Below are 23,102 nucleotides of genomic sequence, written 5' to 3' on the forward strand. Positions count from 1 at the left end.
GACACAGAGTCTCATCATCACACGGTGGCGTGGCCTTTCTTCTGGTGTTGTTAAACTGTAGCCTAGTTCCAGACCCTGAATCGCTAGCCACACCCTTTAAATGTTTTGTTTTGGGTGAATAATGGAGTGTAACGAAATGTCAATTCAGGCTGAGTGTCAGGCTAGTTAAACTGCTGATCTGTCTCCCTCTGAGGGTGTGTGTGTGTGTGTGCGTGCGTGCGTGCGTGTGTGTGTGCGTGTGCATGCCATGGGCAGATAATTAACACGATTTAGCATATATACGATGGAATGAGAAATTCCCATATTTCTATCATAAACAGTGAATACATGTTGATGCTGGCCATACATTAAAGCAGCCATAATCATCATCCTATGAGCCTCTGTGCAGCCTCCACACCATCTGTCTGGTCCACTGAGTGGCTCACAATAATCAAACCACTATAATCCCCAATATATACTTACTATATATTATATATATATACTATATATATATATCATGGTTTAATCACTTTCAACCAGGAGGCTATCTGGATTATGCTACGAGGCTAACTTGACAAAAAGGAGAATATTTAGCCCCTTTTCGACTGCAGTTTTAGCACCACACCACACCACACTACACCACACCACACCGCACCGCATAAAAATATCTACATTTTCCATTACAAAAAAGTACCCTATCGGTAAGAAACAAATTGACCCTTTTAACTGTGATTATAATACAATATAAATTTTGTATTACAACTATCCTAATTATAATGCACTGTAATGGATTATAACTGTGATTATAATACATTATAAAGTATTAATGTATTACTATGATAATTAAAATACACTATAATAGATTATAATAGTGGTTATAACACAATAGAATCTATTATCATGTATTACAACTACATATCCTGGTGGTCTAAATGAAAAGTCAGTAAGTGATCAGTCATTATAAAGTGTTTGGCCCTATTTGGCCTAGCTCAGACCTACTCTAGAGTGGATACTTTTTAGTACCCTGTTTAGTACCACTTTCACACCACTCTACCCAGGTCCTTGTAGTGGAAAAACCTGGCACAAGTGGGCGGTGTGGTGTGGAGTTGGGCCAGTGGAAAATTGGCTTTTGTGTCTCCTACCAGATACACAAGGGTCTTTACTATTATCATCAAATGATTGGCTTAGGAATGTGACAAAACAAACAAACAAAAATACATCCAGCCTCCATGTGGAACCGCTGAAGAAGGTGGTGCTTTTTTTCCCATCTATTTGGCAGGTGATTGGATGGGGCCGTCTGTCTATCACCGTCTGGGGCACTCATATTGATGTGTCTGTATGACATATAGTAGCTGCGCCGTCAGGAAAGTAAACACTAAACACAAGCCTCTTTTTTCAAAACACATTTCACGTCCCGGTCCCCCGATGGGGGATGGAGGCGGGGCGCCGGGGACCGATGTTTGAAAGGAGAGGATCGCAGCAGCTCATGCTAGCTTCTTGATCGCGTCACACCAAGGTCTCACTCAGATCACGGCCGTGGCTGCCGCTGATTGGTTGGAAGCAGGCGCTGTTTCGGTGTAGCACCAATCTCTGATTGGTTGGAAGCGGGCACTGTTTCGGTGTAGCACCAATCTCTGATTGGTTGGAAGCGGGCACTGTTCGGTGTTGCACCAATAATACAGTACTCAATAATACAGTACTTTTACTTTTAACAGAGTGGTGGAATTGATCTCATTCATATGTTAGCCTTTGCATAAACCTGCAAGGTCGTCAAGGCAAGGTCAAGTGCTACGGTATGTGCTACAGGCTGAGGAGGAGCCTGAGGAGGTGAGTCTTCAGACTACGGTGGAAGACCCAACGTATGACACTAGAGTGGATGAGGATGGATGAGGATGGATGAGGATGGATGAGGATGGATGAGGATGGATGAGGATGGATGCTGGCCTCCATCAGAGCCACAGTGTAACATCCAGAGGACAGAATGAGGACATCTGTCAGTCTGCTAACAAAGAACCAGACTTACTGAGAGCCCTGCTATTGTACTGTACAATACTGTATGTGCACTGTACAATAAATACACTGTATATACTGTATATCTTAACTGTCGGGCAGAAACCTCTCATCTGCAATTCTTCTGTAAGAATCTACGCCCCCATACACGATCACAATACAACTTTACTCAATTTACAATTGAGTTAACATTTGTAACTGAAATATTTGCTTCTGGGGGGTCCCTGCATGGAACAACATATTTTGAGATGGGGGGGGGGGGGGGGGGGGCGTGGCTAAATGCATGTCATTTTGGGGGTCCTTGACATGAAAAAGTTTGAGAACCACTGATTTAGAAGAAGGATTAGAAGGATATTTATAGAATCAGGGTCAGAAATTTTCAAAGACCTGCACAAATGTTCACGGATTTTTCAAAAATAGCAGATCTACAAGCTCGCAGCGCGGCACTCGGTGCCACGCTGTGAGCTTGTATATCTGCTATTTTTTGGCCCTCCAGACAAAATCATTCAGAATTCAGAATTCATGAAAATATAGAGTCTTAGATCTAGAAAATAGAATGTATAGATCTAAAACACAGAATTCACCGCTTCACTTCGAACCGAGGTTCTATTTTTCAATAGCTAAAGCCTAAAATAATTATCCTAAATGGGATAATCCAGGACGATTTACAATAAATAAGTTAATACATCAATTAGGGCTGGGATGTGATTAAAAATTTTAATCTAATTAATTACAGGCTCTGTGATTCATTAATCGCAATTAATCACATTTCAATCGCACATCGATATTTGACCTGGGAAGCATTTTTTTTTTCAAGTAAAACACATTTTGTTGTAAGAGTGAATCAACGAGTGAGTTTTTTAAATCTAAATTTCGCATCCACTGGGCCAAGCAAACCACGGCTACTTCTCCCTTTGCATTTGTTGTCTCTTCTTGGTTGGTGCATCGCTATGATCGGTATGCCCGAAAACTGAAGGTTCTGTGGTGCAAAAACTAAGTGCGATTAAAATGCGTACATTTTTTAAATCACATACATTTTCTGTAATTAATTAATCGTAATTAATCAGTTAAATTCCCAGCCTTAACATCAATACATCAAATGCAGAGCAATAGTCATCTAAAAACAATGGGTAGACCAAGCTCCTATTCCACTCCAAAACATCAAAAGTAGCAGATCAACAAGCTCTAAACGCAGCTCGAAGCGACAAGTTTGGAGCTTGTAGATCTGCTACTTCTGAATCCTGAAAAATAACAGTTTTGGACATGAGGTTTTCATAGAGACAGGGACCATATACTGTACTATGTATCTATTATATACAGTACAATAACTCTGATGATATACTGTACTATGTATCTATTATATACAGTACAATAACTCTGGCCTCATTCAATAAGACATGCATTACAACCATGCTTGGATGTGGGCCAAGGGATTATGATTGAAGTCATATTGCCACCAGCTATATGCACAACTGCATGTATAGAGACATGAATTCATTAATGGGAAAGGAAAAAAAATACATAAAACAGATGCAAATGTGTCCCAATGTATTTGCAAACATTTACATCATATTTAATGTCTTTTCATTTTTGAGTTACTAGATGATGTGTGTAAATGCTTTAGTAAGCCAACTCATAGTCCGGCGGAACTAGAACTCAAGATGTTAAATGATGTCCTGAGAATCCCATGATGAGATCTACAGTATCTTTTTCATTTTTCTCTCAAGGTGCACCAGAGCAATACATTTAACTTACATAATGCAATGAAAAGGATAACACCCACTGAACACAAGGTCACACTCAGCCTACTGTATAGGGATGTGCTGGCCATTGTGAAAAGCGGGACAACTCCAGGCCGGCCATTAAAAAAAAAAAAAAAGGAAAGAACTGGTGCACGGCCGATGCCCGCGCGCAATGATGAGGGCCTCTCCAACTCCTTTTCCCCGGGCTGAATCAGGGGCCCCAGTACGTCCCTGGCCAACTGAACAAACCAGACACTCACATTCAGTCCACTGAACAAACCAGACCCGGGGCCGCGTCGTTTAGAGAACGCAGAGCTAAACACTTCCACAAGGCCTCCAGCCAGGAGAACGTCAGGGGATTTAAGCCATTCAGAACGGGTACACATTATTGTGTATCATTATTTCATGCTTTAGCTATTGAAAAATAGCAGATCTACAAGCTCACAGCGCGGCACCGAGTGCCGCGCTGCGAGCTTGTAGATCTGCTATTTTCTTTTTTTTTTATCGTGAAAATTAGATTTTTGACCCGATTCTATAAGTGTCTTTTGAATCCTTCGAAGATTTTTTGAAAAACCCTATGTTTCTATGTCAGCAATCTGGCCAGCCATCGTCAAAGAAAAGGTCCTTTTTCACTTAACTGGAGCTCAGTTAGTCGGTTCTTGAGAGACTATACTATGTCAGTGGTTCTCATACCTTTTCATGTGAAGGACCCCCAAAATGATATGTATTTGGCCCACGGACCCCCATCTCAAAATATCTAGTTCCAGGGACCACCCAGAAGCAATATTTGAGTTACAAACGTTCGCTTTGAAAAGACATATATATTCAAAGATTTGCACACATTTTCACGGCTTTTTCAAAAATAGCAGATCTACAAGCTTCGCAGCGTGGCACTCGGTGCCGCGCTGTGAGCTTGTATATCTGCTATTTTTCAATAGCTAAAGCATTCAATAATCCTAGGCCTACATGGTTTAATAACACGATGTAAACACAACATCTCTCTCTCTCCCTCTCCCAGGAGGGTTCCTGCACGTCTCCTTAAAGAATTCCTTCCTGGTGAACTATTGGCTTCAAGTCGTTTCTTCTACACATGTCTTTTCTTGTGATGTCTATTTATGTTTACAGTGTGTTTAGAGGCTAGCTGTGGCTGTGCGTGGCTGTGTGTGTGTGTGTGTGTGTGGCTGTGTGTGTGTGTGTGTGTGTGTGTGTGTGTGTGGCTGTGTGTGTGTGTGTGTGTGTGTGTGTGTGTGTGTGTGTGTGTGTGTGTGTGTGTGCGCGTGTGTGTGTGTGTGTGTGTGTGTGTGTGTGTGTGTGTGTGTGTGTGTGTGTGTGGCTGTGTGTGTGTGTGTGTGTGTGTGTGTGTGTGTGTGTGTGTGTGTGTGTGGCTGTGTGTGTGTGTGTGTGTGTGTGTGTGTGTGTGTGTGTGTGTGTGTGTGTGTGTGTGTGTGTGTGTGTGTGTGGCTGTGTGTGTGTGTGTGTGTGTGTGTGTGTGTGTGTGTGTGTGTGTGTGTGTGTGTGTGTGTGTGTGGCTGTGTGTGTGTGTGTGTGTGTGTGTGTGTGTGTGTGTGTGTGTGTGTGTGTGTGTGTGTGTGTGTGTGTGTGTGGCTGTGTGTGTGTGTGGCTGTGTGTGTGTGTGTGTGTGTGTGTGTGTGTGTGTGTGTGTGTGTGTGTGTGTGTGTGTGGCTGTGTGTGTGTGTGTGTGTGTGGCTGTGTGTGTGTGTGTGTGTGTGTGTGTGTGTGTGTGTGTGTGTGTGTGTGTGTGTGTGTGTGTGTGTGTGTGTGTGTGTGTGTGTGTGTGTGTGTGCGCGTGCGTGCGTGCGCGCGTGTGCGTGCGTGCGTGCGTGCGTGCATTATTTAAAAAAAATATGGAAAGCCGCTCTCATCTGGCTGGAAGCAATGGAGCCTCCTCATTCCCACCATAGAATTAAAGGACCAGGTCACCTCTGGGACAACCAGATCTTATTTTATTGTTGTGTGGGACACGATCAACACAATTCTGAGTTTTTTTTTGTGTTCAATCTGTGTTTTTAGATATTTTAGTATTTCAGCCGATTTCAGCATGCTACAACTGGTCATATGATGCAAAATGCATCATATGACCAGTTGTAGCATGCTGAAATACTAACATATCTAAAAACACAGATTGAACACAAAAAATAATTCAGGATTGTGTTGATCGTGTCCCACACAACAATAAAATAAGATCTGGTTGTCCCAGAGGTGAACTGGTCCTTTAACACATCCCATCATCCTTCATCCTTTAAGTAGTAATTTGATACCAATGAATTTGTACTTTTCCTTTTTTTATTCCAGACGTTTACTTGTAATGGAGTATTTCTACATTTTGATATTGATACTTTTACTTAAATACTTTTTACATGACTGTGGACTTGCGAGGCGCACAGTTGCTCCGATCCGCACCACATTTGGCACAACAACTCCTGCCATGACAGAAACGACACATACTTGATGATAAGTGATGCCATCAAGGCCTGCCAAAATACAATTCTACAGTTGACTAAATCAACAGTGGATTTAGTCGACTAAAATCTTATGATATTTAGTCGACTAAAATTAGACTAAAACTAAAACTGTTCGGGTGACGAAATTATGTCTAAAACTAAATGACATTTTATTCAAAAGACTATGACTAAAACTAAATCAAACTTTGCTGTCAAAAACAACACTGCTTTGCTGTTCCATCGAGGCAAGGCCCAACCAAACCTCTAGCAAAGTGGTCTACAGTCCTTTAAGTAAAACATGAGAGTATTTCTCCCATCACTGGTTGGGACAGACAGACAGACAGACAGACAGACAGACAGACAGACAGACAGACAGACAGACAGACAGACAGACAGACAGACAGACAGACAGACAGACAGACAGACAGACAATACAAAACCACTTAAAGCCTACTTAGCTGAGCGGGGTCCCACAGGGCTCTATACTAGGTCAAGGCTTTGTGTGAGCGCATGGAGCGTCTGGTTTGGCCTAACGTTCACCCCTAGCTTAGAGACGCTAGACTACATGTGGTTAAACACACACTAATGTTCACCCCTAGCTTAGAGACGCTAGACTACATGTGGTTAAACACACACTAATGTTCACCCCTAGCTTAGAGACGCTAGACTACATGTGGTTAAACACACACTAATGTTCACCCCTAGCTTAGAGACGCTAGACTACATGAGGTTAAACACACACTAATGTTCACCCCTAGCTTAGAGACGCTAGACTACATGTGGTTAAACACACACTAACGTTCACCCCTAGCTTAGAGACGCTAGACTACATGTGGTTAAACACACACTAATGTTCACCCCTAGCTTAGAGACGCTAGACTACATGTGGTTAAACACATACTAATGTTCACCCCTAGCTTAGAGACGCTAGACTACATGTGGTTAAACACACACTAATGTTCACCCCTAGCTTAGAGACGCTAGACTACATGTGGTTAAACACACACTAATGTTCACCCCTAGCTTAGAGACGCTAGACTACATGTGGTTAAACACACACTAATGTTCACCCCTAGCTTAGAGACGCTAGACTACATGAGGTTAAACACACACTAATGTTCACCCCTAGCTTAGAGACGCTAGACTACATGTGGTTAAACACACACTAATGTTCACCCCTAGCTTAGAGACGCTAGACTACATGTGGTTAAACACATACTAATGTTCACCCCTAGCTTAGAGACGCTAGACTACATGTGGTTAAACACACACTAATGTTCACCCCTAGCTTAGAGACGCTAGACTACATGTGGTTAAACACACACTAATGTTCACCCCTAGCTTAGAGACGCTAGACTACATGTGGTTAAACACACACTAATGTTCACCCCTAGCTTAGAGACGCTAGACTACATGTGGTTAAACACACACTAATGTTCACCCCTAGCTTAGAGACGCTAGACTACATGTGGTTAAACACATACTAACGTTCACCCCTAGCTTAGAGACGCTAGACTACATGTGGTTAAACACACACTAATGTTCACCCCTAGCTTAGAGACGCTAGACTACATGTGGTTAAACACATACTAATGTTCACCCCTAGCTTAGAGACGCTAGACTACATGTGGTTAAACACACACTAATGTTCACCCCTAGCTTAGAGACGCTAGACTACATGTGGTTAAACACACACTAACACCCTAGCTTAGAGACGCTAGACTACATGTGGTTAAACACACACTAAACACTGATGATGTGCACAGAACAACACACACTCTCTGCTGCAGGCATTTTTACTCAGAAAGCTAAAAACCTTAGCTTTGTTGATTTATTTTGAATGTACTTTCTAACAACATACAGATGTGCTGTTTCAACTCTTCGGGCTTCACTGCTCTTTTACTGCAAATGCATTTTTGTCCCTGTTTTACCATTATATTTTTTTATGGAGAACGGAGTTTTTTTTTTTGCAGAAACTCGCAAATGTCCAGAAACCACTCCATTCCCATTAAAAAGCACAATCCACCTTCATAGGTAGATTTAAACGTCAGAGAGGGTACAAAAATAGCAACACAACAACAACAACAACAACAACAACAACAACAACAACATCAATGCTGTCTTATTTCAACTTTTTATCTTTGTTTGTCTTTTTCTCAATTAATGCCCTACTTTTTCTTACAAGAGTTTTGCACAAAAGTAGTCAACGTAGCCAATCTACACGCAGTTCTACAAGACGTTCATTTATTTTAAGTTCTCACATGTCTCTCCCCTTCTCCGCAGCCTCCACTGGCTCCCGGTTGCGGCCCGCATGGAATACAAAACACTGATGCTGACCTTCAAAGCAGCCAAAGGTATGGCTCCTCCATACCTCCAAAACCTGATCAACCCCTACACCCCCACTCGTTCACTTAGATCAGCCAACACAGGGATGCTGACCGAACCCTCGCTAAAAACTCCAGGGCAAAAATCCACTCATCCGAGACGGTTTGCCCTCCTGGCCCCCAAGTTGTGGAATAAACTCCCTGTCGCACTTAGAACAACGGACTCACTCGCTACCTTTCGCCGTGGACTGAAGACTCACCTTTTCAGACTCCACCTAAACCCTTAGCACTACAGAAAAATCATTGACCATACATGAAGCTAGTTAGCATTTGTTTTTGTTTTTAGGTTTCTTTAGAACTTTGATTATATTGTGTTTTCTCTAGATAGATATCCATTTACATTGTTATATTGCTGTTAACTCATCTGCCGCCCAGCACGTTTATAAACGTTCCATTAAACCCAGCTATCTACCGCCCAACACGTTTATGAACGTGCTATCGTCTTTTCATTGTTTTACAGTTGATGGTGCTCTCCCGCTGCCTGTGACTTAATACAGTAGGGAAACATCAAAGGGAACCAGGTCATTCACGTGAATGAAGAAAAAAGGTCAAAAAACTGCATTGAAACACATGTTATCAGACAATCCAAAATAACAGATTGAGAGAGAGGCAACAACAACCACTCTAGCAGTTTGGGAGACACAATGCAGAAACACAAGCCAGCAGAGAGGAAAAAGGAAAAAAAAAAAAAAAAGAGGATCGGCTCGGTTGAGATTTGAATATAGGATATTTATAGTTAGAGTTAGAGTTTAGATAGTTGATTGATAGCCTAGAGATGGCAGTAGAATTCGTTTAGATTTGAGTGTATTTAGGTGAAGAAAGTTTTATAGTGGGAGAGAGGTGGAGAGGAGACGCTGTCTCCGTGAAAACAGAGGGGAGGGGAGGAATGGATCACACACACACACACACACACACACACACACACACACGCCTACCTCTCATTTCCTCCTTCTCTCCTGATGGCTCGTAAAAGATTCAAGCATCATGTTATCCATTGATTGATTTAAACAGAATGAGTAAGTCCACAAACGCCGGCCCATCCGCCATGTAAAAGAGTATAGATCCAGTCAGTAAACAAAGGTGCATCCACTCACTGCTAGTAATGTGCTGCCCAGAGTGCACCGATGCACCCCCCCCCATCTGTCCCCCATGAGAAAACATCTCTGTTCCAGTGGTGTGTGTGCGGTGAAAATAGCCGATCCTCAAACTCAGCGATGCGCCCCCCCCCGCCCCCCCCCCCTCCTCCTCCTCCTGTCCTCCTCCTGTCCTCCTGTCCTGTATGCAGACTCTGCACTCCACCAAACTTTCGTCAGCTTCGAAAAAGTTACACGATCGTGTGTGTGTGTGTGTGTGTGTGTGTGTGTGTGTGTGTGTGTGTAAGCAATTGGTTTCATTTACCCTAAAATGTCATGGTTTCATTATCTGAGAAATCACGTGACCTTCCTTGTTGCTTGAGACATGCGCATGCGCGTGCATGTGTGTGAGTGTGAGCGTGTGTGCGTGTGTGTTGAGTGAGCACACAGTACCACAGCGCCATCTATTGGCTTGAAACTAAATAAGAGACGTATTCATGCTGGTTTCATAAAAAGGCTTTTTTTAGGCTTTTTTATTCAAATTAGCCCATGTTGGGCCAGTACAGTAGTCACTTAAAAAATCAGGGAAAAATCAGAAAACAACATTTAAACCCCATGTATTTATTGGTAAAAGTATATTTCTTCATCTTTCCATCGGTATACTCCATTTGTTCATAGCTAAGAAACACATTTTTTAAATATTCATTGAAAAGGAGTCAAAATGCTCCAAAACCCTGACATGTTTTGGAAGAGTTTAATTAAAAACGTGGGGCAGGCAATGTGTTAATGTACTGACCTATTATCTTGTTTATTATTGTGATGTTGTATCTGCTTATTGTAAGTCGCTTTGGATTAAAAGCGTCTGCTAAATGCCTAAACTGTAAACTGTAAACTGTATTTTTGTTGTTTGTTTTAGTCTTTTTTCACCCACCAATTCGTCAGAGTCCAATAAGCCATTGAATTCCTTCCTGCCAGTGAGGAGCATATGCTGTCAGATGTCCAAAACCATTCCTTTTTTTGATGATTATTTTAACCCATCGGACGCCCACGTGGTTTTAAAGTCTTAATTTGCTGGTGCCCATGGCAACGCGTCATTTTACCTACCGGCGAGAGTACTGGCGAGAAAAGTAATCCGAGTAAATGTAATCCGAGTATGTCCTGTTTATTTCGCGAAAATCTTTTCTTTCCGTCAGGACCGTTTTCTATCATTTCTAAGCCACAGTGTTTGTGTTACGGCATGTAGAAGAGGCTGCCGTTTTGAGAAAAAAATGAAAAAAGGAAGAGAATCCGGAGAAAACAGCATTTTTGTGCAGCCGCTAAACAGGAAGTCAACGAGACACACAGCACGTCCGGGTGACGTAATTGCGCACTGCATGTTGGGAAATGGAGTTTGTTTCATCACCGCGGTAGCCAAGTGCAGTAGCTACAGTACAGTATAGTTTACTGTACAATGCGTCAAACGCGTCGTGGGCCTCCAGCGACATCAAAGAAATTGACTTGTAGACACCACGTGGGCATCCGATGTGTTAAAAATGGCTGGGGAGCTGCAGGGAGCCTGTCAGCAGGGAGTGTTGAATGTCCTTTGGTACTGAGAGTAGAGTTCTCAATGGGCCTGAGAATGAAGGCTCAGCCCTAACTGGGCCCTAACCCACTAATTAGCATACCTTTTAGGCCCTACCCGGCCCGAAAACGTCGGGACGGGTTTGGGACAAATTTCAGAACTCTATCACAGAGTAAAAGTAACAAAATAATAAAAGAATATCTTTTATTTTTTCATTCAGACCCGAGGCCCGACCCGGCCCGACTAATTAGCATACATTTCAGGCCCTACCCGGCCTGAAAACGTGGGGTCGGGTATGGTAAGGTATGGTCGGGTATGGTCGGGTATGGTAAGGTATGGTAAGGTATGGTCGGGTATGGTAAGGTATGGTCGGGTATGGTCGGGTATGGTCGGGTATGGTAAGGTATGGTTGGGTATGGTAAGGTATGGTCGTGTATGGTCGGGTATGGTCGGGTATGGTCGGGTATGGTAAGGTATGGTAAGGTATGGTCGGGTAAGGTATGGTCGGGTATGGTAAGGTATGGTCGGGTATGGTAAGGTATGGTCGGGTATGGTCGGGTATGGTCGGGTATGGTCGGGTATGGTAAGGTATGGTAAGGTATGGTCGGGTATGGTAAGGTATGGTCGGGTATGGTCGGGTATGGTCGGGTATGGTCGGGTATGGTAAGGTATGGTCGGGTATGGTAAGGTATGGTCGGGTATGGTAAGGTATGGTAAGGTATGGTAAGGTATGGTCGGGTATGGTAAGGTATGGTCGGGTATGGTCGGGTATGGTCGGGTATGGTAAGGTATGGTCGGGTATGGTAAGGTATGGTAAGGTATGGTAAGGTATGGTCGGGTATGGTCGGGTATGGTAAGGTATGGTCGGGTATGGTAAGGTATGGTAAGGTATGGTCGGGTATGGTAAGGTATGGTCGGGTATGGTAAGGTATGGTCGGGTATGGTCGGGTATGGTAAGGTATGGTCGGGTATGGTCGGGTATGGTCGGGTATGGTCGGGTTCGGGCAGAATTTGAGAAGTCTAACTGAGAGCCACAAAGTGTTTGTCTGCTTCATTAATGAACAGATACTTAACATTCATGGGTCAGGATGTTCTAGACAACAACTTCACAACACCGCAGGCAGCACAGACTGAACACCCTGTTCATCTTCAGGAGTAGACAACACATGTTAATGTTTGTCCCTTTAACATCTCGCCAAGGAGACAAAACATTCCAAGGCAGTAAACAAATGATTTACTTAAAATGATGAATATTCACCAGTGGTTGTTTGTCTAAATTAAGTCTAAGTCAGGCTATACTTGGGAGTCACTGTTGAACAAGGCAGTGCACACACACAGCAGTGCTGCCCCATGCTAAATAAACAAAGGGAACGCAGTGTTAACTAGAAGCAGTGCTCTTCCCAGCACAGGTCTCCACCAGGCCAGGCGTCCTGGTGGTGCTACTGTATAATTAGGCCAATGTAAAAAGGGTGGCATATGTTCTTCAACTTAGACCTTTCATGGCAATCGGACGCTGCATGCATGATTTGAGGCATTGTGTTCCAAAAATGTGTTTTTCTAAAGTCTACCTGCTGGTGGAGCTATAACAGGCCAATGTGAAAAGGGTAGCATTTGTTCCTTGACCTAGTGGGAATATGTGTGGCAAATTTCACGGTAATCGCAAGCTGCGTTGATAATTCGACGCATTTTGTTCAAAAACGGAGCAATCCTTCAAACTTTGGAAGCCAATATTAGCCAATCAGGATGGAATAGGAAATATCAGACGGATCAGACTTGATCACATGAATATAGAGATACTGTGTACTGATTTGTGTTATTTTTGGAGAAAATATCCAAATTACTCTTTTTTTGGACAAAATCTGTAAGAGTACTGTCAAAAAAGGAGTTTGACATAAATTGGACTCATGGTGGCGCTATAAAAGGCCCATGTGAAAAATGTGGGGCAGAGGTTCTGAACTGGCATCCAGGGAGTGTATGTGCGCAGTTTGGCCGAGACCAAGCCAACGGCGCCGGAGATTAGCTGGTAACAAACTTTATGGACGGACACACGGACACACGGACGGACGGACGGACGGACGGACGGACGGAGGCGAAAACATAGTCTCTCCCTGCCTTCGGCTGGTGGAGACAATAAGCTAGGACCTTTTTTTCTGTGAGACGTTTTGTTTAATCAAACTACAACAACACGTGTAACTCAGTGTTTGGGACGTCACAGCTGTGTCAGCGAGAGTGAGGAGTTATAATGTGTGCTGCGTGCCATCAGAGAGAGTGCAAGTCATGTCAACAGGGACGTGCTGGGCCCCTGATTCAGCCCGGGAAAAAGAGTTGGAGAGGCCCTCATTGCGTGCTATAGAGAGATCTCTCTATAGCGCTGCTGCTACTCAAAGATTTGTGACAAAGTGACAAGCCAGTGGTGCCAATTACATGAGTTATATCGTCGTTGTCGGGTGGAAACCTTGTATGTCCAAAACCGTTTGTTTTGTATTTTTCATTTTAAAAATGATTTAAACTAGTGAAAACAGCCGATCTACAAGCACACAACGCCTCGCACCGCGAGGCGTTGTGTGCTTGTAGATCTGCTGTTTTCACTACTTTTGTGCAAACAGTTTAATTTTTACTTTTGTACAAACAGTTTACATTTTTCCTAATGGCCGGCCTGGACCGGCCAGGAATGAACCGGCCGTTCGGGAGTTGTCCCGCTTTTCCCAATGGCCAGCACGTCTCTGCATGTCAACAATATGACGGTGACCCAACCCAATCCACGCCCCACCCAAGATTATGCAAAAGGTCGGGTGTCCCTGCTCTAATACACACAAACGCACGCACGCACGCACGCACGCACGCACGCACGCACGCACGCACGCACGCACGCACACACACACACACACACACACACACACACACACACACACACACACACACACACACACACACACACACACACACACACACACGCACGCACGCACGCACGCACGCACGCACGCACACACCATGGGAGATGAGAGAAGTGATCAAATACAACACAATGAGACTTTCTTTTTAACGAGTAAGACAAGATGATAACCAGTAAGACCACCTCGCCCTTTAGGTCTTGGCCGTCTGGCCAAGGGGATTTGCTTCCCCTGACATCACAGTGATTATATATTGGCATTCACAGATATGGGCTTAATATTGATGACATCAGAGATCTCCGTACATGGGCATAAAAGGGACTCTCACGCTCTGATGTCAGACCGTGAGAGTCAGTCAACGAAAAAGACAAGCGTTACCCAGACAGACAGACAGACAGACAGACAGACAGACAGACAGACAGACAGACAGACAGACAGACACGGTCAAGATGTGACTGTTCTAGTAACCTGAACTCTAGAGTAAATTGCGACCTATGGTCGCAATGATGCTTTTTTTAGATTTTTTAAGACGTCTTTCAAAACACCCAAGGTCGCCGTACAATGCTAAAACACTCATTAAAAGCAGGCAAGAAGAATACATCGATGTATCAAAAATCTAAATTCATGGGTTTCATTTGTAGTCCTAAACGGCCATGTTGAGGACCAACACAGGGGTTTCAATTTGTCTGATTGGCACAGAACCGATGTTCTATGCCAGGGGTCTTCAACAGGGGGTTCGGGACCCCTAGGGGGTCCTCAGAGTTACTACAGGGGGTCCTCCAAATCTTTGTGTGATAGAAACTTTTTTCATCTTTTTTTATATGAACCACTTGAACCACTATAGTGTCCATATTCTGAGAACTGTAGCCAAAAATAGCCGATCTACAAGCTCACAACGCCTCGCAGCGCGAGGCGTTGTGAGCTTGTAGATCAAAGAGGTTTGGTGTAGAGGGGAAAAAGAGTAGACTAAGTACAGAGTGAAAGGTCAGTAATGACAGCTCAAGTGGTTAAATATCTGAAAACACAAATTGACATGAATCCAAAACACACTGATGATTGTGCTGTCAAACAATGAAACTATAATGGAATCTATGAACAGGTTGTGGGGGTCCCTGCTCCATCTCTCTCTCAACTAAGGGGTCCTTGGCCTGAAAACGTTGAAGACCTCTGTTCTACGCCAATCAGAACACCTGTGTTGGTCCTCAACACATGGCTGGTGTAGGACTACAAATGCAACCCATGAATGAACAGTTAAGCCCGTATCATAGTCGGGTCCGCGGTGGAAGGCTTTACACCGCGGTGTAGTCTTTTCGAGTCTTTTTGAGTCATGAAACTACAACGTTAAATCATTCCTCACGGTGGAGAGCTTTACACCGTGAGTCCCAACACATCTCTCTGGTTTTACTATTAGACAGACAGGCTATACACCCCGTTCACTGATTGATCGACCTGAACCGGTCTAGACGGGGTAAAGGACTTCACCGTGGGCCGTGACTATGATGGCCTGCACTTATTTTCTGACTTGAGGTGGAAAGCTTTCCACCTCAAATTTGCGGTGGATAAACTAAGCCCGTATCAGAGTGTACGGTGGAGAGCTATCCACCGCAAATTTAAGGTGGAAAGCTTTCCACCTCAAGTCAGATAATAAGTGCAGGCCATCATAGTACGCCACGGTGGAGTCCTATTCACCGTGACTGACTAGTCTAGATTGACCAATCAGTGAACGGGGTGTAGAGCCTGTCTGTCTGATAGTAAAAACAGAGAGATGTGTTGGGACTCACGGTGTAAAGCTCTCCACCGTGAGGAATGATGTAACGTTGTAGTTTCATGACTCAAAAAGACTCGAAAAGACTACACCGCGGTGGATAGCCTTCCACCGCGGACCCGACTATGATATGGGCTTAAGTCTCCACCGTACACTCTGATACGGGCTTTAGATGTTTGAGGTGTTTCCTCACCTGATCTCCTCTGCGGAGCCGCTCTTGTGCACACAGCTGACCTCTCTGCTCTGGTATCCCATCGCCAGCTCCCAGACCCTCCCCCCGCCCTGGCGGTTCTGGCGGTTACGGTTTCGTCTCTTCTTCAGGAGCTCCCGGGTCTGGGGGTCTTTGGCCCCCTTGGCCCCCCCTCCTCCTCCTCCCCCCTCCCCCCTCCCCCCCCCTCTCCCTCAGCCTCTCGCGGACCCTCTCCCTCATCTTCCTCTCTCTCTTCTCCTTGTTCTTGGCCTTGTTCCTCTGCCGCTTGGGACGGTCCTCCGCCTGGCGGGACGAGGGCTGGTCTGCGGGGGTCCTGTTGGGCCGCTCGGCCCTGCGGTGGGCCCTGCGGTTTGCCCTGGACGCCCTGTCACCTCCTGGGTGAAGGAAAACAATGTACAGATATGGGTTAATATGGGTTAAGTTTAAGAAACCCTTTAAACACAAAGCAGTGCATACCATACAGCAGGGGTGCCCACACTTTTTTGACTGGAGAGCTAGAAGCTGTGCTCGGAAGAGCACTGCTTCTAGTAACACTAATGTGTTCACTTCCGGCAGAAAGCGTGAAAATTTGCACCTAGGGGTATTTTTGTGCGCCGAATTCAGAAATTGACGGTCCCAAGCACTTTTCCCATGGGATCTGGTGGCTATAATTCACTTACCATACTAAAAATGGACCCTACACAACTGTGAAAAGTGATGACTCATCACTAAACCATAGTTTTGTCACTTTTGTGGGGTCCATTTCTTGCCCAAGGAATGTTTTTTGTGCAAAACAAATGCTTGGAATGGAATCAGAATCATGAAAACCCCCTAAATAGACCCCTCACATCTACTTAACACATACTCTGCGATCCCCGTCGAAACCGGGGATTTCCCGCTGTACCTCTCTGCGATGCCCTTCGTTCCCGGAAATGTAATTAGCTTTAATCATTATGAAACGATTAAAAGTATGATCGCTGTATATAGCCATTTCGGAGACTTTAGGCCCGCCCCCTAACTGTATCCGGTCATTTCCGGTCTGGACCGGATCTAGCTTTCCGTATCCGGTCTGAGCCTGGGCCATAGTCCCGCCTCCATTGGTTTACATTGTAACAGAAGAGAAAGCTACTCGGCGATGGAAAGCTCGTTTTTCAATCCGATGTTTGCGTTTGGAAACTTTGATCCAGTCTCTACACGCCTGGATTATGATCCCCGCACATATCGAGCGTTTTGTGCGCGAACGTGTCCACGTGTTACCATAGCGCACAGCTGGCTTTTTTCAATGTTTTTTCATGTAAACACTGGCGGATAAGCAGGGATACAGCGTGGCAACGGATATGTTTATTTCAATGGGTTTTTTTTTTATTCGAAAGCTTGTCACCGAGTCTACAGTCTACTAGATGAGTCGCGCACAGATTGTGCACGATGCGTGCGCGTGCCCACGCTAAAAGGTAAGGACAATTTGGCAGCTGCTTACTACAGCTATGTTTAAAATGGCAGCAAAATTGTTAAAGAAGATTTTTGGGGGGTCTTTTTTCCCTGTATGGTAAGTGAATTAGAGAAAAGTGAATTTCAGAAAAGTGCTTGGGACCGTCAATTTTTGAATTCAGCGCACAAAAATACCCCTAGGTGCAAATTTTCACGCTTTCTGCCGGAAGTGAACGCCTTTTTCACATATTTCTCCCACTACCGGGTGTGTGCTCAGTGTAGTGAGTGCCTAAACCCAACCCTAATCGTAACCTCAGTAAAACTATGCCTAAACCCAACCCTAATCCTAACCTCAGTAAAACTATGCCTAAACCCAACCCTAATCCTAACCTCAGTAAAACTATGCCTAAACCCAACCCTAATCCTAACCTCAGTAAAACTATGCCTAAACCCAACCCTAATCCTAACCTCAGTAAAACTATGCCTAAACCCAACCCTAATCCTAACCTCAGTAAAACTATGCCTAAACCCAACCCTAATCCTAACCTCAGTAAAACTATGCCTAAACCCAACCCTAATCCTAACCTCAGTAAAACTATGCCTAAAACCAACCCCAACCAGACCCGGTGCGCATTTCCGAACGCACCCTTTGATACACTCGGACTGAAAGACCTGCAGAAAACAAACACTCTCCCGTTGGAGGCAACGTGGGGTTCATTTCGACATGTGGACAAAAGGAGCTGGGATTTGAACCGCCGACCCTGGAGTCATTGGAAGACCTGCTCTGCCTCCTGAGCCACAGGTAGACGTAATAAGCTCAGGCTTCAGTCTATACACTTCTTTTCCCGGGAAAATTAGTGTTTAGGAAGTTCTGTATGTATTTTTGCATGGATGAATAAATAAAATAGTTTAATAGTTTTTATGCTCAAGCAATCAGGATGCTTAACGAAGAGATGGAAGCGAGACGTAGATAGTCATGTGCAATATACGCAGTTTTTAAACTGTACACTGTTACACTGTATGGTTGTTTTGTTGTTTTTGGGTTGTCCTGGGTGACCTGTTGTTGTCTTGTTTTTTTTTGTGTGTAATAAGGCTGAGAGTGCTCTTGGCACAAGCATTTCATTGTATGTCTATACCTGTATGGATATGCATTTGACTAATAAACCTGAACCTGAACCTGAACCTGAAAATAAACTCTAGATTCTCTGTCACCTCTTCTAGACGCTTTTCCGCCTCCTTTGGACAGTTTGCCGCCTCCCCTGGGCGTCTTCTCCCCCTCTCCTCCGGGGGGCGTGGTTTGGTCGTCGGGGGCCTGCCTGGCCTGGCGAGGCGAGGGCGCGGTGGGCACGGTGGGCACGGGGGCGGGGGGCACTGCCCCGCAGGCCCCCCAGGAGCCCACCCTCAGGCTGTACAGGCTCTCCTCGCCCTCGCAGGGGGCGGGCCGGCACGTCTGGAACTCCGTCAGGTTGGGGCAGGCGGAGCCTCCGAACAGGGGCGGGGCTAGGACCACGCGCAGGCGGTTGCGCAGCCCCGTGCCGCAGCTGCGTGAGCACACCGTCCAGGGAGAGAACTCTGACACCACGCAGTCGCGGGGGCAGGGGATGAGGCAGGCCTGCTCCAAGCGAGGTTTAGGTTCAAAGTACTCGCAGATGGCTGTGTCCTCGGCCGGCTCGCCGTCTGCTTTCGTCACACAGACAACCTGGAGGTACAAGATATACAGTTTATAATGTAGGCATTTAGCAGATGCTTTTAGTACAGAGTGATTTACACTGAGCAAGGACAGCACCTAGTAATAAACCAGTGAAGGGGAACACACACTGGATGCGGAGGCGGCACGGAGGCGGCACGGAGGCGGCACGGAAGCGGCGCGTCAAAACATACGGCCCCATTATTTTCAATGAACTAACCCACACCGGCGGCGTCAGATGCGCGCAGCCGCAGGTCTGCCGCCTCGCCTGCCGCGCCGATACACCACTGTTCTATTTTTCCAGCGTTGCCACGCAGTGAACATGTTCTCCCATGGTTCTCCCCACCGGGGGAAATGGATGTGCTGTGTGGCAGCGCGCCGCATCCAGTTGGGGTTAGTTTGTGCTCCCCTTAAGAGTCCCTAATCGGGAGATAAGTGACCGTCAGGTCGCATACAAAAACTTTAGAAGGCAATGGTAGCCAATCAGGAGGGAATATGGGAAATGGGACAGATCCATGTTGATGACATGACTGTAGAGATACTGTGTACCGCTTTGCGTGATTTTAGGGCAAAAATCTGTAGGAGCAGTGTCCAAAAATGTGTTCTGCGAGAATCGGCCTCATGGTGGCGCTAGAAGAGGGCCATGTGAGAAACGAGGGGTGGAGGTTGTGGTTCGGCAGCCAAGGAGTGTGTGTGTGCAAAGTTTGGTATGCTCCGCCTCCCTCCCTGCTCCTCAGCTGGGTGAATCTAAAAACTGAAGTTCATTGGGGGCACGGTGGCGCAGTGGTTAGCGCTTCGCCTCACAGCTAGAAGGTCTTGGGTTCAATTCCCGCCGGGGCACGCTGTGGGCACTGGGGGCGTGTTCCTCCCTCCGCGTCATCAGCGTCCACACCCTAGGTGGGGTCGGCGATAGGGCCTTTCTGTGTGGAGTTTGCATGTTCTCCCCATGTCTCCTAGGGTTGATACCCTCACAAAAACATGCAGTAATCCTGGTCTAAATAATGCCTCCCCCTGGCCAGCCGGGGCGCCTGATGGAGGGGAAAGGAACTGGTTGGAATAACGTGTTCCTTCCACGCGCTACGTCCATCCCCGGGAAATCCCCCCTGTCAGGTGAAAAGAAACAACTTGGACTACTCATGCATTGAAGGAAGCATGAGGTCAGTCCGTTGTCTCCCCAGGCGCGGCAGAGGGAGAGCAGAGCCCAGGATTACATAGGCAATTGGCACTGGGTGAAAATGGGTTACAAAATCGTGGGATAAAAATTATTAAGAAAAAAATTAAAACTGAAGTTCCCCCTTGGGATAAGCTAGGTATGTAAACAAACAAAACAAGTATTCAATCAATCAATCAATCAATCAATCAATCAATCAAACCTCGCGGGTCTGGATGCCCTCTTCGCCGCGGGTACAGACGGCCCCTCCTCCTCCTCCAGCGCTGGCACCGCCCCCTCCTCCTCCTCCTCTCATGGACCCGACGGGCACACACTGGTTCCATGCCCCCAGCTGCCAGTCGTACAGGTCCCTGTGGAGGTCACACACGTGGAAGCAGCGCTGCTGGTTGGGCGGCCGCTCCGCCGCCGGGCAGTTGGTGTGAAGGGTGGTCCAGCCCTCCGCGTGGGCGCACCACACCGCCCGGCTCTGACCCCCGCCTGGCCCACACTCACTGCCCATACACCTGCCCCAAGGTCCTGGAAGAGACAGAGAGAGAAGAGGACATCATAAACCCACTGCCCTAACCTCGCCCACCAGGCTTTCTGGTGTTCATTCACAACAGGCCGTTTGGTTTCCGCCTAGAGCGCAGAAACCACTAGAAGAAGCGGCGTCGCTTTGATTTGGTTCCCTCCGTTTGTTTCCCCAATCCCTATTAAAATGCTCCAGTAGCCTAGTGTAGTCTTGCCAGTCGCTACGAGTTGGACTAAAAGATGCATTTACCAAACAAATTTTTCAAACTCCGCATCAAGGAGTTTATTAGGTAGGCCCTAAAAGTATGTCCTTGAGCGCAGGGGAATATTTTGGGTTAAAACTGAATCCGGTTTGATCTTTCCGGTAAATTGTAGTCCTTTGAGGACTACAACATGACATTTTGTGGTTTCCGCTCCAGACCGGTTACAAGCCCGAAAAGTGAAGTGATCCCAGACTAGCCCATACACCTGCCCCAAGGTCCTGGAAGACAGATAGAGAGGACATAGACATTATAATAGGGTTGCAACGGTACTCGGTGTTACCGGTGTTACCAGTGAGCGAGCACACTGAGTACTTTACTTGCACACCGATAACACCGTTAAATAAAAAGAAAACGCATCCGCTGCTCTGCTCTGCCCCGAGGAGCGCAGTAGAGATGTGACGTTCGCCAACCATTCCGCTCTTTTGAAAAGCTCTTTTAAAGGAACGATGGGATTCGGGTCTCAATTAATTGTAATTAAAGAATATAAAAGATGAGTGTTAAAATTATTTCATTTAAATAAATATGTCATTTTACACAGAATAAGCCCATTCCCAAGATACAACACAACCTTTCATGGTTGGATGTGACTTATGGGGGCTAGAAGTGTTACTGTGAATAGCAATAAAGAAACTGCTGGCTTATTGTGTCTAAAAAGACATATTTAGTGACTTGTACGCATTGCCCCCATGCGTACGCATGCCCCCACATTTTTGCACGGTAAACGCGCTAAAACAATAGAACAAAGCAAATGAAAACATTTTAACAGTCACTTTTTATTTTCCCCTAATTACAATCTAAAATATGAACCCTTGTTGTAAAAAAACCAAAAAAACAAAGTTGTCCCTTTAATGGGTTAAACTCTCAAACAGCGATTCTGTTTTCCACTCTTTTCTGCAAAACCAGAAAATACACCGAATAAAACCAGAGCTCTGCTCGGATCCAGCATCGTCAGGCCGCCCACGCTGGAGCAGAGAATGAGTCACACAGCGTCCTCGAGAGCCTGCAAGGACATCTCTGTAATGCCTTTACACATTAAACCTCACGGACCTAGAGGGCCTGCAAGGACATCTCTGTAATGCCTTTACACATTAAACCTCACAGACCTAGAGTCCCCGCAAGGACATCTCTGTAATGCCTTTACACATTAAACCTCACAGACCTAGAGTCCCCACAAGGACATCTCTGTAATGCCTTTACACATTAAACCTCACAGACCTAGAGGGCCTGCAAGGACATCTCTGTAATGCCTTTACACATTAAACCTCACAGACCTAGAGAGCCTGCAAGGACATCTCTGTAATGCCTTTACACATTAAACCTCACAGACCTAGAGGGCCCGCAAGGACATCTATGTAATGCCTTTACACATTAAACCTCACAGACCTAGAGGGCCCGCAAGGACATCTCTGTAATGCCTTTACACATTAAACCTCACAGACCTAGAGGGCCTGCAAGGACATCTCTGTAATGCCTTTACACATTAAACCTCACAGACCTAGAGGACCTGCAAGGACATCTCTGTAATGCCTTTACACATTAAACCTCACAGACCTAGAGAGCCTACAAGGACATCTCTGTAATGCCTTTACACATTAAACCTCACAGACCTAGAGGGCCTGCAAGGACATCTCTGTAATGCCTTTACACATTAAACCTCACAGACCTAGAGGACCTGCAAGGACATCTCTGTAATGCCTTTACACATTAAACCTCACAGACCTCGAGGGCCTGCAAGGACATCTCTGTAATGCCTTTACACATTAAACCTCAGGGACCCGGAACGCACCCGACTCGCGTTAGATTCAAAACACTTTAACCATTATTTTAATGCTTTAACTATTGAAAAATAGCAGATATACAAGCTCACAGCGCGGCACTCGGTGCCGCGCTGTGAGCTTGTATATCTGCTATTTTTGAAATAAATCGTGAAAATGTGTGCAAGTCTTTGAATATCTTTGACCCGACTTCTAAATCCTTCCTCTAAAA

At 45.5% G+C, this 23,102-nt stretch overlaps 1 protein-coding gene across 1 annotated transcript in view; it reads right to left on the reverse strand.

Annotated features, from left to right (window-relative positions):
• LOC308293231 (thrombospondin type-1 domain-containing protein 7A-like) overlaps window positions 1–21,804 on the reverse strand; it is a gene marked incomplete at both ends in the record, with an annotated part of 287,387 nt that extends 265,583 nt beyond the window's left edge. Inside the window, 5 exon segments of the mRNA XM_080735667.1 lie at window positions 16,061–16,258; window positions 16,260–16,452; window positions 18,698–19,184; window positions 20,546–20,859; window positions 21,792–21,804. Coding sequence (XP_080591793.1) covers window positions 16,061–16,258; window positions 16,260–16,452; window positions 18,698–19,184; window positions 20,546–20,859; window positions 21,792–21,804 — 1,205 coding nt within the window.
• Window positions 21,805–23,102: the final 1,298 nt, after the last annotated feature.

Source organism: Nannobrachium achirus (assembly GCF_963921795.1).
Source record: "Nannobrachium achirus genome assembly, chromosome: 10".
Lineage (NCBI taxonomy): Eukaryota > Metazoa > Chordata > Actinopteri > Myctophiformes > Myctophidae > Nannobrachium > Nannobrachium achirus.